The sequence below is a fragment of the Neolamprologus brichardi genome, chromosome 17, assembly GCF_056152115.1.
Source record: "Neolamprologus brichardi isolate AB-2024 chromosome 17, ASM5615211v1, whole genome shotgun sequence".
Classification (NCBI taxonomy): domain Eukaryota; kingdom Metazoa; phylum Chordata; class Actinopteri; order Cichliformes; family Cichlidae; genus Neolamprologus; species Neolamprologus brichardi.
The window spans coordinates 21,587,735-21,603,383 of record NC_142120.1 but is presented as its reverse complement, the minus strand read 5'-3'; the positions used below and the strand labels follow the sequence as shown (position 1 = coordinate 21,603,383).

The 15,649-nt window shown below is 36.5% G+C and overlaps 2 protein-coding genes across 2 annotated transcripts in view; both read right to left on the bottom strand.

Moving 5' to 3' along the window:
- The window catches only part of LOC102791748 (receptor-type tyrosine-protein phosphatase beta-like), a 36,378-nt gene extending 31,467 nt beyond the window's left edge, over positions 1 to 4,911 (bottom strand). Inside the window, exon 1 of the mRNA XM_006781018.3 lies at positions 4,488 to 4,911. Within this exon, the coding sequence (XP_006781081.2) occupies positions 4,488 to 4,562 (75 nt within the window). The 5' untranslated portion in view covers positions 4,563 to 4,911. The remainder of the gene's footprint in view (positions 1 to 4,487) is intronic.
- Positions 4,912 to 9,208: 4,297 nt separating this feature from the next.
- The window catches only part of LOC102789248 (receptor-type tyrosine-protein phosphatase R-like), a 47,432-nt gene continuing 40,991 nt past the window's right edge, over positions 9,209 to 15,649 (bottom strand). The window contains exon 16 of the mRNA XM_087831111.1: positions 9,209 to 14,950. Within this exon, the coding sequence (XP_087687237.1) occupies positions 14,857 to 14,950 (94 nt within the window). The 3' untranslated portion in view covers positions 9,209 to 14,856. The remainder of the gene's footprint in view (positions 14,951 to 15,649) is intronic.

Genomic DNA, 15,649 nt, shown 5'->3' with positions numbered 1-15,649 from the left:
AAAAGCTGCATTTCTCTACTTGAGGCTTCCAAAAAAAAAAAAAAAAAAAAAAAAAATCACATACATATATATATATATATATATATATATATATATATATATATATATATATACATACATACATAAAGGAAAAGAAAATCTCACAAAACACAGCGGGAGTCTTTTTGGGGATGCAATATTTCTGATGGAACAGCTGCAGAAGTGACAGAAAAAAAAAACTATGCTACAGAAAGGATGCAGGTAAAGTGTGTTTTAATGGGATGAGTTGTTTAATATTGTAATTATATGTTCGCTTCTAGCCGTTTACCATTAGCTCGTCACTTCTGTCTCCCCAAAAACACCTCCGTTGTGTTTCATGAGGATGTCTTTTGTGAGCTGATGTTGTCTTCTCTGCCTTGAGTTGCAGTGCATTTGACCTCTCAGGTCCACCGTACTGAATTTCTGAGAACTGATTTTGGATGTTGCTGAGCACTAATGAGCAGGTCTCTGTATCTGTTAGCCAATACCACCCTATCATCCAAATATGGTTAACAGTTTCTACAGACATGTTGATGCTGGAGCGTTCAGGAATCTGCAGCCTGTTTTCCATAAGGGAGGAAACAACAGACTTTTATAGTCTGCTTTCAACTCTACAGGAGGCTCATTCCCAAAATGAAGACGTTGGGCGTTGCTGTACTTTGATCCCATTGTTCTGATAACTTTCTGAAGTTCTGGCTACAGAGGAGCCAAAACTTAAGTAGTACTCAGATCATGAGTCCAAATTTTCCCCACCCTTCTTAATTTTGATCAGCAAACAAAAACATTTTTTTCATTTTTCTTTAATATTTTCTGCTTTCCAAATATTTTTCTGATTTTGACTCACACATGAATAGGGGCATATTTTGGTGTTGATGCTCCAACCACTGAGAGGTAAGAGCCCAGTTTGACCTGCAAAGTTGGCACTGGGAAGTAAGGGGGGTGGTGTAAGTTGAGCGGCTATTTTTAGAGTCCTTTTTATACCTTGCTCTGTAGTTTGTTTTTTCCTACTTGTTTTTGGCTTTCAATTTAACTCACTGAGGTTCAGACCCTAAAAACAGCTCAACTGGGTTTAGGAAAGGATCACAGAGGGACACAATGATGCCACCAGTTGCATTTTGAAGAGTGCTACGTTATCAGCTAATGCCAGCTAAATTAGTTAGCACGCTGCATCCATAGACTGTATCAGAGCATCACACAGACTCCTGCTAATCAGTGCTCTGTAACATCCAAATAAAATCCTAGAATATAACTCCTCAAAACTGCAGCTCAGACATCTTGGACGGTCTGTTAGTACTATAACCTCACAGCAGCCATATTAGTGGTCAGATAATGTCATTAAAAATGCTCCACAATGCTCCAACAGCACAAACACAGTCCAGAGGTCCAGTTCAGTGACTCCAGTTAACTGAGGTGAAGCCTAGCACACAGCTAGCAGCTCCAGCAACCTGTGCCACCGTCCATTTAGCAGTCAAAGAGACCAGGCCCCCAACAATGCCAACTGTAAGCCAATTTAAAGAGGTAAGTTATAAAAATATTCTGTAAAATTGTTATGAAGAGACTAAATTAGCTACAGAGACCAATGCATGCTGTGAACGTATTTATACATAATTCCTGCTTTAAAGTTGACCATTTTAAAACGTTTATAGGGACTGACTTGCTTTTGAACCCTCAAGTAGACATCAGTGGAACAGCAGATTTTGTCTAACAGCCCCAGATGTTGCTACTTGGCTAACAACATTAATAAGCTTTGAGATTCACACACCTTTATCACTAATGTAGTATCCCACTCTGTCAAGCTACACACCAATGGACACTTTGTGTGTGACTTAGTCATACCAGCAGTGCAGCTTTGACAAAACAGCATTAATTAATGAGACTGAGGTGCACAAAGCTATCAAAGCGTCACCCAAAATGAGCAAAAATAGAATCAAATTTATTTGGTTCACCTCATGAGGGTCCAATCAGAAATGGCAGAAACTGACCGATCAAACCAACAAGCTTTTTAGCAACTACTGTCAGCGTCTGCTGACAGTAGTATAAAGATTAAGAGTTTATTTTAGTAAAAGGGCTGATTTTAAGGCTTTGAGAGCTGCAGAGTTTTTGAAGTATCCACCGCACGGACAGTTATTCAGCTGTGCTATTTAAAGAGCTGGGACTGCATGTTTGTGCGTTTTTATCCCGTTTTGGGTTTGACTGTTGAACTGACCTCCTCTGTACTATGATAATAAAGTTGGAGATAGTTGCTTCTGAGCTTTTTGTCCTCAAATTTTGGCCAGCACAAGAGAAAATAAAACAATTTGTCACTGATAATGAAGTTCAGGGAGTTCAGAGACAACAATGCGGCAATGAGGCGACAGTCAGGAAGAGAAGGAAGTACGACCGAGGAAAATGGGACTGTATAAATGTTGGTGTAACTTACTAATCACAGAAGTAGCAGCATGAGGTTATGGTTAAATCAACCTTCAATCGGCTTTGATATACTTTGATATAGTTGGAATTCTTTATTAATAAAGAAATGCCTGAACTGCCCCCAAACACTAATGTGAGCTAAACCTTGGCTTACTGTGAGGTCAGACTCATTAACCCTGTCCTACCCAGATAACTGACAGTGAGACTAGTCTGGGCTTCATCTTGCAAAAGTTAAGCACTGGAAAATGTGTGCTATGACATGTCCAAATGTGGCCCACATGTCATAGCACACCTCATATGTGGCACATCATCGTTAAACCTCTGGGAGATTTCAGGCAGTCAGTCAAAGTCAAATATGGCCCAAGCAAAACTGTACAGGAGCCAAACCTTCACTGCTACTTGGGTAAACCTGCTGATGTGCAGTTTTTGGTTTTTGCCAACAATCATCAGAGTGTAAACCTGAAGACACTGGCTAGAAGTAAAATGTACTTTTCAGTGTTTCTTTCACTGAACAAACATAAAGCAACATGAAACTGAAGCAATGATAGTAAGAACATCCCATTTTTTTACTTCTGAAAAAAAAATACATATTTATTATTTGGAACTGTAATGCATTCATCAGGAGCATGTGTTTCTTCTCTGCTTTTCTGCAATCACATCTGCGCCAAACAAGTGACTCGCTTGTTTGAGTGTTTTAACCACCAGGTCCACATATGTGGACATCACATTTTGGGTTGTCTAGACCAAAATACTAAATTTTGCTCTACAAGGGCCTGATATCCACTTACAAGGACATTATACTGCCACTATCGAAATTTAAAACAAATGTCCTCAATTGTGGATCTCATTTTTCTCAGAAACAAAAATTGGGTAAAAAATTTACATTCATCAGGTCCCAATATGTCCAAATATCAAAGAGAAATTAAAAATGCATGCCATGGAAGACTTCAGGTCTTAGGAGGTTAAAGTGGATGGAGGTATATTTAATGAAGTGAACCGTGCAAAAAGAAATCATTTTATACATGGAAAAATGTTTTAGATTGTGTAAATGCTCAATCACATGTTGGAGCTCAAAGAAACACAAAGAAAGATGGCACTTTATGAGGTTTCCCTTTGCAGTAACAGGTGTCACCAAAGAAGACAAACTGTATCGCACAAACTTTTGTTTGTATCAAACTCAAAGTCTAAATTATAATTTTTAAAGGATTAATTTCAAATAAAGTCCCATACATTTCTGGCAATTTTCTTGATTAAACATTTCCATTTTGGTGTTTAGAACAGGTCAAAAGCCTTTGAAAAGTGTTGAATGTTAATCAAATCAAACACTATGCATAGTTCACTGGTGACCTGATGGATGCTAACACCAAGATTTGTTTGTCATGAAGACAAATCTTTCTTAAAAGGATGAAAAATACAGATTGTTCTAAATATATACGTATATGTATATATATATATATATTTGGTTGGTTTAAGACAAAGTTTGCTGTTAAATCTCAAGTTTTCTAACTAAGAATGACAAGGTCCTTAAAGCTTGACATTAAGATAAATTAACCTGTTTTCATCTTTTTAGGCTAAACAGTGAATCTACTCTATGTAACATCTCACATGGATTTCTCACATGGCTATTTTATTTATCTCATTGCATGTAATTTTATTCACACGTGACTTTTTTGGTATTTAAAATGTAAAAAAAGAAGGGCCAGTTTTATTTTGCATTTTAATTTAAAGAACTGAAAGAAACCATGATTTAATATTTGCTCATCTTGCATTAGGCACACTTTTGAAAACAGAGTCGCTCAAACTTGTTCACAAAGCACTTTGTTTCTTTTCTTATTGCATTTTTGTAAAAGTCCATGAAATATATAATAATTACTAAATTTCTAAAAAAAAAAAAAATTACATATTTGAAAAAGTAAAAAAAAGTTTGAATTGTATCCGAGATGAGCCTCGACTACAGGAGCATGCAGAGTGATCAAAGTTAATCTAAAGAGTAACTCAGATCGCACGAGCTTCTTATGTATGTGCTCGTTTTCTACACAGATCATGAACGTCAGACTGACCTGATGCAGCAGCAGCAGCAGCAACGAGGTGAACCGCAGACAGCAGAAATAACTGCAAACTTTACATTTCAGCATTTTGATCCTGTCTCAGATCCCCACGCGGACCATGCACCACCATAATCCTGAGGCTGAGGTAGGACGGGTGTGTTTGTATTCACTGTTTCAGGTGGATGGTAGAAAATATCCTTCTCTTTAGTCTCTTTTGTGTTCAGCAAAGAATCCAAGTCCTGATAGGAAACCGAAGAAAAATGTTTTTAAAAAGTGGTTAAATGTCCTTTTTAATATCTTTTAAAAAATTATTCCTTTTTAGACAAAAAAAAAAAATTTTCCCAGGAAATGTGGTTTTATTTATCTGTCGTCTCTGCTCTGCCTCGTGTCCATCCTCTCCTTAAACCTCTCAGAGTAAAACAGCCTTTCCCCTCTTTGCGCTCCCTGGCTCACCAGCTGTATGTCTCTCTTCCTGCCTGTCTGTCTGTCACTCTATAGTGTTGAGGTTGGGACTCAGTAGCGGACTTCCTCAATCAGGCCAACAGACCTGTGAGTCACTGCAAAGGCACAACTACAAACCCAGCCTGGATGGAGGCTAAAAATAGGCCTGCAACTACAATAGCAGCACACCTTGATGCACTGACAGCAGAGGTAGATGTTAAAAATAGAGACGAGTGTTTGATTAAATCTCACTGAGACTGAAGTTTAAAGTTTGCTCTGTCTCTCTTTTTTAGTGACAGCTTTGTCTTTGGATGCAGCTCCATTAGTAACTTTGCTGTTTCTGTGGGTCTATATTCGGCTCAGCTGTATATTCAACTCTAACAAGTCTTCTATTGAGTAGGTTTACAAGCTAAACGCCAAGCGACTGTTACTCCCTTCAATGGCAAGTGGCCTGCTGGATATTCAGAGAGCATAAAACCAGTGCATCAAAGAGCTGGGGAATTATTTTTATAGAGCCAACATCAATGATGATTATATTCATATAAGAATTTATATGTATGACTAAACTCTATCTTAAGAAATATAATCTATATATATATAAAAATATATAGATAATCCATAAAGTTTCTTGATTAAACATTTCCGTTTCTAGCCATGTAGTGGCTAGAATTTTGTTTGCACTAACAACAACAGGTTTCATTCTCAACAGGTGTTGGACTTCACCAGCACTGCCCTTTGTCCACAATTCTTTTTAGGTATTTGTCGGCAGCCTTTCGTGAAAAGGTTCCTGTTAGGTGATATATTTAAGGTGGCCCAAGGATTGCTTCACTGAGTGATGAACTCTGGCTTGCCCTGCAGCAGATTGCAGCTGAGTGCAAATCAAGGAGTAAGGGTTAATACCTCAAAGCCTGAGGCCATGGACATTTCCTGGACACCAGCTAGATAATATACTCCATGCAATACTACCAGGGGCAGGCCAACCCAGGACGTGCTGGATTATGCTTCTTGGCTGGCTTGGTGTCCCTGCAGTGGAGTTAGAGGCCTCATTTAGGGAGGGGGAGGTCTCGGCATTTCTGGTTACACTGTGGTCACCATGACATGGACCAAGATGAGCATCAGAAATGGATTGATGGTTTAATAGGTCAGTATAACGAGACAGAGCCATGGTTTATTTAATGGATATGCATTAAATATATGCAACCAACACTTCTCAAAAGGAGCAACGTGACAGCGAGGGGGCTCCATTTCTTCTTTCGAAGTTTTACGACTACCAGCGATCAGCTGCTGAGTGCTTACGGGCGAGTTTCCATCATCCATGCAAACTACAGACAACCGTGTCAATCTGCGAGCAACCAAAGAATTCACAAGAAGATTTTGGTGCATCATCTTCTAATTTCGCCTAACAAAGTCCACCAACCTCAGGGAATACACAGCATTCCCTAGTGAGGACCCCAGGGGGACCCCAGTGTCTGAGACACAGTAATGGACAAAGTGGTTTTCCAACAACCACAGCATTTGGGTTTTTTTTTGTTTTTTCCATAGCAGAATTTTAACATAGAAGCCTAACACATCCTTACATGTGTGACAAACTGCTAAATACTGGAAATCAAATTTCAGCTTTTCCATTTTTTACTGTACAACTTTTATCTTGTAGTTTCAATAAATACAAGTCAAAATAATAAATACCATGAAAGTTATTTGGAAAATTCAGATTTGTTGGTTCTTGTCTGTAATGCCTAATTAGCTATAATTGTGCTTTCAGGCCTCTGGTTAGCTTTCTAGCATGATGGAGTTTTGTTTATATTATCTTTGTAAAAAAAACGTAATAATTCTAATTCAGTTTTGTGTTATGAATTTCTCTACCGTTTCCCCTTTTCCTCCCAAAATATATACACTTAATTATCCACGATAACAAGACAATGATCGGTAGATTTCTGGCCAGGGCTGCCAAAGATCAAATCTGAGCCAGAAAAGGTCAAAGTCGACTTCTTTATGAAGCAGTGTTACAAGTTAAAGGCCAAACTCCTTTTGTTTCAGTTAGTTTGAGCCACATTTAGTCATCCCCACCTCTTTCCTTCCTTCCTGCTCCCCTCCTCTCTCTCTCGCTCTCTCTCTCTTAATCATAGTTTCTAGGAACAAAAATTTTCAGCTCTACACAAGTTAGTCTTTAGTGTGACTCTGACCATTAAACATTTCATTTTATGGAATCTGGTAAATTTCTATGCAACAGTTTGTGCAGGGGTTACTCTCAAATATTTTACTGTATACTAAAAGTTTCTCTCCCAAAGTAAGCTCTATAAATGTGTGTCAGTTTTTCGTGTCATGTTGACCGCTTCTCCCAGTCTCTGTTCAAATGTGACTTTTAGGTGTTTTTGTAACGCCACATTGCTCACATTCCTCAAAAAGATTTGCACATACAAATACATGATGCTTAATTTAGAAACTGAGACAACTCCCTTTAAAAATTCCCCATTTAATTTTTTTTAGCTGCTGTTTATTGAGAAGATGCCGATTAAATGCTGGGATTAAATAAGTAAATTAACGTATCTCAGCTGTAATGTCATAATTTCTCAATGTTTCCAGAATCCCTACATATACTATTAAATAATAATATAAATATTTTTTTCCCATTTATGTCTTTCTTTTCTGATACACTTTGTAAGTTGAAGTTATTTTGATTTCTTTTAACAACTGTTGGATTGTAATATTATTGTCATATTAGGGTTGGTTATATAAATTTCCATTTGCTATACCAGACTAGGTATCATATGAACATGTTTTAGCACATCTTTATTTTGTTGTTGTCATCACTGCTTCTTGATTTATTAAAGTACATAAAAAGTAAAAAAAAAAAAAAATAATAAGATAAAAATATTTAATGTCATCGCATAACTTCAGCATTTAAATGTCAACATTTGGCAACCAGAGGTTCCAATCCTGCTCCCCAGACAGCTTTACACCATGTAAGACTTTACAGAGAAGTAACTGAAGTTGTTTTCAAGGTTTAGATATTTTGTGGGATATCACATTAAAAAAAAAAACCCTGCTAATATACATTGTAAATATAAAGCAGTATTTTTGCTGCAGAACATTTGTGAATTGAAAAGCCAAAATATTATTACTCATATTCTGCTTATAATCACAGACAGATTTTTGCATTTTTTCCAGTTACTTGTGAAAATGGGGTCAAGGCTAGAGGTCGAATGGGACACGATATTTAGATGCAAACTATAACGTAATAGTTTGAATGCCCACATAGCTGTGCCATTTCCTAAATGTTACCAATATAAACATAGGCAGCAAAATTTTAAACAAAGTTGTAAAAACAAAGGACATTTTATGAAAATTTGAGCTTGAAAAGGTCTAAGGGCCATAGTCAAATATTTAGAATCCTCATATCATCCTATATGTCTGTGTTGTCAATACAAACAGTGGCAGTAATAAAAAGTTTAAAAACAGCTCTATATGGCCTTTTATTATCATTTTGACCTTCAGATCAATCTACTAACCCTGAAGGAGAAGTCAGAGGTCAGCTACACAATATATACCATACTCGTAAGGAAATTGATAAGTTAGGCACCGCTGAATGACACAGGAAGTCATTCGTGCCTGTGGCTCTGTACAGTTCCTCCATCTAAAGCACGAGTACACACTGCAGTAGCTGCACACTGCCACATCCTCCACAGAGAAAATTACAGTCAGTATGATAAGACAGGCACATAAAAATCACTAAATCACTTAACCCTGAAGACCTTGGTGGGTGTAAGTTAAATTTGAATGGACTGTTAACATGATCCCACTCTACACTCCTTCAAACTTTTATCAGAATTCATACAAAACTTTGAAGTATTGTATTTACAAATGGAAAAAAAACTAACACCATTAATCGAACACTGTTGTTAAATCCCCTAAATTAAAGCTGAAAGTCTGCACGTCCAACATGTTATTAATGTAAAACTTTAAAAATTGTCTCACTGTCCAAATATGTATGGCCCTGCCGGTATCTGGTTTTAAATCTACAGAAACGTTTAGACAACAATATAATCTGTCAACTTTTATACAAGTCCTTGCCGCTGCAATACTCCCACATGTTTGATTCCTCTATTCAAGTTAGTGTACAATACACATGTAAAACCCTTGGATATTATTTGGACAAAATAAATTTAGGTCCTCTATTTATATTTGCCTATATGTTGCCACTTCAGTTCTGGCAACATTCAATTATGGATTTAGATGGATTATAAACACAAACCTGGAAAGAGTCAATCCAGATAAGCAAGCAGGAATCCATATTTTTCATGTCCAGTGTTTTTAATCCTCAGGTTACAGGTAACAATATAGATATATATATGTAGATAGAGTAGATAACAAGGTTACAGCACTACTCAGTGGCTAATGTTCTGAACCATTACAACATTCAAGCTGGTTAGTAATACATTAAAAAGCCATGTTTCATAGGTATAATAGTTAGACCGTACATACACTAATTAGTATCAAGTGTACTCTGACTGATCTGTAATGCCCACACAAAAGAAGTTTAAAGGGACCGTAATGTTATTTATATATTTTTTTAACTGTACAATTAAAAATGATCTTTAAGTAAATGCACATGTACAACTCATAGCAGAATTGGTAAAGCTTAAGAAAGTAGTATTCCAATGCATGTATTCATGAAAAGAAGTTAATACCACATGAATCAATGTGCAAGAGAGACCGAAGATTTAAATTAAAACAGCTTTGAACCACTGGGCTAGAAACTTTTCATTAGCTAAAATTCCTCAATAGGGTAATGTTTGCAAATGAGTAGATTTTTTAATTAGGTATAATCTACACCAGCCAGTCCCCAAACCCCCGGGCCATGGACTTTGAGCGGCCCATGAGTCGTTCGGTACTGGGCCGCTCGGATGTGTAATTTATGGTTTTCAGCGTTTTTAATCGGTTTTTAGCGTTATTTTTTATCGTTAACTCTGTTTCCCTGGGTCTTTTCACGCGTGTTATGAATAAATCTTTTTATTTTCAGTACCGGTACTGGTTTTATTTTGTTGCATTTATCGGCGACACCTTAAAGGCCGGTCTGTCAAAATATCATCAGACATAAACCGGTCCGTGGTGCAAAAAGGTTGGGGACCGCTGATCTACACTAAAGAAAAGATCCATACATAACTGACAAGCTGATCGACTTTGGCTAGCTAAGGCTAGTGACAGATTTAAAACTTTAAAGTTATACAATTTCCACCACTAGATTGCAGATATCAGTTCACTGAGTTCTGCTTTCTTACTTCTACCAATCAAGTGCAAAATCCTAGCTACAGTGACTGTTAAAGGGCAAACAAGTTTTAGTCAGCCAAAAGAGTTTAAACAGATTAAATTTAGACTGTAACCCACAATACCTGCGGGCAGCTGGCATGTTTCAAAAACTTTGTGTAGAAATACTTTTTGGATACACTATATTTCAATATTTAAATAATAGACATTAAATACAAATGGATATGGTCACTTAAATATTTTGCAGTATTTTTCATTTTTACCCCAGAAGCACCCCAAAAACTCTTGCCACTATTGATCTGCAGAGAGTGTACTCTGATAACAAAGTGACTCTGGACTGGCTCCAGCTTGGAGAGTTTCCCTATTGTGTAATCTGTTTGCCTACTGTTTACCTCAGCTGTCAATGCTGGATGAGAAGCATCCACCTTAATTTTTTTTAATGTGCTGAAAGTGATTCATATATTAGCACAAGTTTAAAAAAAGTGTCTGTGCCAACATAGTTAACTATGCATGTGAAAATGGTAAACAGCTTTTCAGGTGTTTAAGATTTAGCTTTATATTAAATTTAAAATTTCAAAGTACAAGACAATGCTAGACTCCTGTATAAGATTGTAAATACACACCTTAGCACTTTTAAATGATTGGAAGTTTTAGTTTTGTTTGGTCCACATGCTCATAGTTTCTATTGTTGATTTCCTGGAATGAGCCAGAATAATCATCCAGTGCCGATGACTTTGGCAAATTTCACTCTGTAGTTTCTGTATTCATTCTGAGTCAAGAAATTAACATTTAAGCTTGCAGTAGTTTCTAATGAAGTGAAAGAAGAACATTCTCTAAATGGCTATACATTAGCATCTGAGTTAAAAAAAAAAGAAAAGTAAATTTAAAGATCTTCAGCAGAAAGTTGAATTCCTACAACAAACACTAAGAGCCAGGAAGCTGTAAATTTCATGTCAAAAAAATGAAATGCACTCTAAATTGTTTTCAATGTGATTACAGTATGATAATTCTTTAAATATTTAGGGTCCCTTTAAGCTCCATCAACAGTCAACAACAATACAAGTACAGAACATGAACCACATCTTACTGTACACAATACTACGTCAGAGGCAGTGTGTGTTGTTGTGCCCGCTGCTGTAGAGGGCATGGAGGCTGGGCTGAACCCACTTTCACTTCAGTCAGTTCAAACAGAGAAAATTGTATCACTACTGAAATATCCGGATTCGTCATCCAGTTCCTGAATTTGCTGAAGTGAACAGCGGGTTGATGATGGTCCCATGAGGCACGTTGGACGTGCAGACAAAGAGACTCTGGTCCGAAGTCCCATGATTGTATCATAAGTAAAGAAGTAAATAAAAATATATTGTTACATAGAAAAAGTCTTTAAAGTTCCTCTTGTTTATTTTCCCTTAACGGTCTGATCCCAATGCTCCCAGTTATAGCAGCGAGATTTGTGTTTTTGTGATGTGTACTTTGAAAAGATAACTGCCCACATTGGGTTTAATAGCACTTTAACATGTACTGTACATGGTTTTCCCATTCACACAGAGAGAATATTAGATGGTAATGCCAGTGTTCTTCATTACTGACATTAGTGTTGAAACCTCTGATCTCTAACAGAAAACTGAAATAGATGTCTCAATATTGTTATTTTTGTTTCACATTTTGTTCAAAAAAAATATGTAGTTAGTCTATTGGTTCTTTAAAAAATAATTTGCTGACAAATATAAGAGTCAATACTTTTTCTTTATCTCTTTAGCTGTAATTTGGTTTAAGGAAATTTAGAAATTACTGCTCCAACACTGAGAGAGGCTTAAACAAAACTAGGTTTGAGGTTGTGTCAAGCTTGGATTTTCTGTCTCCAACAGACCAAAAGCCAATTTTTAATTCATGTCGAACATTTAATGATAATGAGATATGTAGCCCAAATGGCTACAGTTGACACAGGACTGCTAAAGACATCAAAAACATGTAAAAACTGTATAAAAATAAAGTTATTATTACTTTGATACACCAAAATAACATACTCACTAGATAACATAATTTACAACAGCACATCGATGTGATGACTGCACCATATTTCACATTTTTGGTATAAAGCAATATATCACACAACAGGGAACATGTCAATGCTAGACAAGGTTAACTAGATGGAGTGTAAACTCTGAGACCGAGCAGCACTAATTTCGTATTTGTGGCATCAGGAATGGCTTGTATTTTTTGACCCTGTTTTAGAAAGCCAAACTAAAATGGCATGACTAATTTTAGAGAATACCTCTGTTGTCCTTTGCTACAGTTTGTGTTCATTTGAACTATGAATCATGCGAAGCTACCAAAGACTTTAAATAAAAATATAGAGCTTGAAGTAGCTATATCAAATCCCCTTCAATTAGGCCGGGTGCAAACTGCTGGGGGGATAGTGGGGGGGATTTCTGGGCCAAAGCTAAAATATGTTTTCTTTTTGGTTTTTTTAACACTTGTGCTCTTCAGCAATTACAACCCGATTTAATTATAGATCAAATATAGGGCTGTTCAATATAACGATATATATCGGATGACGATATAAAAATGTCTATCGTTTCATTTTACGCTATCGTTTATTTCGTGGTGTCGCAAAATAAACTGTTTACGGTAATATTTTTTCATCATTTTGATGGTCACTGTAGTGGCTATATTAATTTCTTAAAGTTTTCTCTTTCTCTTATATTTAATATAACCACACTACAGACTGACAAGCGCCTGTTTTATGCGTTGTGGTTAGCAACAAAACCATTGTGTGTCCGCTTGTTTATTTTCCACATAAACCTTTCACAATAAAGCTCAAGATCCTGTTGAAACTTTTCAAAATAAACTGAATCACGTGAAAGAGTATGCAGAGTGTTTACGAATGAGAAGCAAAAACGAGCCGCCAGGTGCTAAAAAATAAACCTTAGGCTCAAACATTAGAACAGGCTTTTCCCCGCAGCACGCTGGGTAATAAATACTTACAAAGAAAACGGCGGCTGTTGCAACTTATGTCTAAAAATGTATAGTTTCATTCAGCGTTAAAACACTCGACTCCAGTTACACGACGCCCAGCTGGAAACACTTTACGCAAGTCGAGCTGCCCGAGAGTCACAGAATTTATAGAAAATGTTAAATTTTTGTGATTTATATCGTTATCGGGACAATAGATGTCTTATATCGGGATATGAGATTTTGGTCATATCGCACAGCCCTAATCAAATATATGAGTTTTGACTTTTAATTTAACAATTAAAAACACTACTTGTGAGATACCTTGTAAGCCACCATTTTCCATTTCCCTGTGTATTTTCATTTGTTTATTTATTTATTTAATGTATTATTCATTGGTCTTTTTAAGTGTTGACATAAAGGTGATTTATGTCAAGAAAAAATAATTATTTCTTTTGCATTGTAAGTTACAGCTACCATATTACCCAGACTTGGCATTGCTGCCAGAACCTCTCTTGAGCTGTACTTGATGAATATTACATAAACAACTGTTAACATCACTATGCAAGCTTGGCTTAGCAGCAGAATATTAGATTTAATTGGTTTAACAAAAATACTGTATTAGGATAATGTACTACTAGTTATAGCATGAGTTAAGTGGTTAGTATATATTTATCAACATTAAAGCAATAAAACTACTGGAGCTATAATTAGCCACTAATTGCTTTGCTGTATTACAAGAACTATAGCTTAGCGGAAGATCAGCATCAATCTGCTTTGTTAGCTTTTAGCATGTTGCTAAAGGTAGCCCCATTTGGGACCTCAGCAAAAGCTGGGAAACTTACAGAAACAAGAATGTAAAAGTTGCTGTTACCCCATGGGCAACTGTTGATAAAAGAATTTATTTGTTAGCTGTCTATCCATTAGCTTACATAACTACCAATGTCAGTTGTTAATGTATCTGAACCTAGCATTAGCCCTATTGATGTCAATCTAGTTTGTGTGTTTAGCATCTCTGAGAAGTTTGATGTGCAATAGTTTAATAAGTCAATGAGACTGTGAAAAAATATGAAAAAAAAAAAAGAAGAAAACCCACCACTAAATAACAGGTTAAAAAAAGGAGCATTTGAACCTTGTCTTAGCCTAAGTGTAGGAAGTGCACTGTGACTAAATCAGAGTAATGAACAGCATGCTGAGGTCACAAACAGGTAAGTGTTGGTTCAACAGTACTAGAATAGTTTAACCAATGGTGCAGCTAACAGTCATTTTTCAGTAGCCATTTTTATAAAAACACCACATTACAAAATAATGAAAATGCTAGAAGACATAAACACAACAGTGTTATTGAACAATGTACCATCAGTTTCAGTAAATTGAAGTTGTTAAGTCTCTATGACAAAAGAGACATTATGGGAGAGTCTGGTTAGTTAAAACTCAATCCAACAATCGGTTGGTTAAGTGAAGTGGGCGGGTCCACAGAGTTTGATGAAAAAGAAAAGATGAAAAGATACATTCCATTCTTAAAAATTTGCCTTTCCCTTTTCCTTGAGCAGATTCTTCCCAGAACAGTCCTGCTTGGTTGTCCATGCTGTCCATCAAATTCCAAGGCCGCCTCCAGAATTTCCCAGACTTAGAATTCCCAAACCACAGTTCACACCCGCAGAGGACTGTTTTAGCACACTTCCAGGTTAAATTTGTACCTTCGTCAGGTGGATAAACCTCACTGGCCAGTTTCTGCACATAGACGGGCTTCATATAGGCTCAAGGCATGATGGACAAACTCATACTGCTCACCTGTCTGGATCATGCCTCCTCTACATAACGGAAGAGAGAGACAGAGTTAGGAATGAGAAGCAAAACTATTTGTTTAAAACAAGCAATAGGGATGAATTTAGTGCTGGCAATAAACCATAATACACTATCTGACTCTAAAGTGCAGACAAAGTCAAATTTGCAGTTTATGTATCTTATGTCACTTAACAAGGCTGGGCGACATGTTATAAATCTCCAAAACAACTCCTGACGAACTCAACAAATCAAAGTCATATTCGTCCAATCATTCAAACTTTGTTAAGATTACTAATAATTTAATTTAGCAACCACAAAGAGGACAAAAAACAACAACTAAACACTAAACATAATCATCAATTGCAAGGAAAAAAGCGACCACACAGAAAGAAAACTGCCAAAACCAGTTTAAACAATCATTGCAATACAAAACAACTGCAGGACACCTTAAATTTCCACAAATGAGGGGGGAAAAATAAAAAAAAATAAATGTCCAGATACACATAAAATACACAATTGTAAACAAAAACAACCAGAAAGAGATAAAAAATGACCACAAACTAAAACAAGACTATCACCAAAAGGTCTGAAACAACTGCAAGGATGTCAAACACACTCAATGCCTTCAAAGGGAAACCAAGAGACCACAGAGACTTAAAATGACCACAAAGACAAGCGAGGCAGCTTCAGAGTTTATGCAAAAACCATGTTTCTCAGTGACTAAT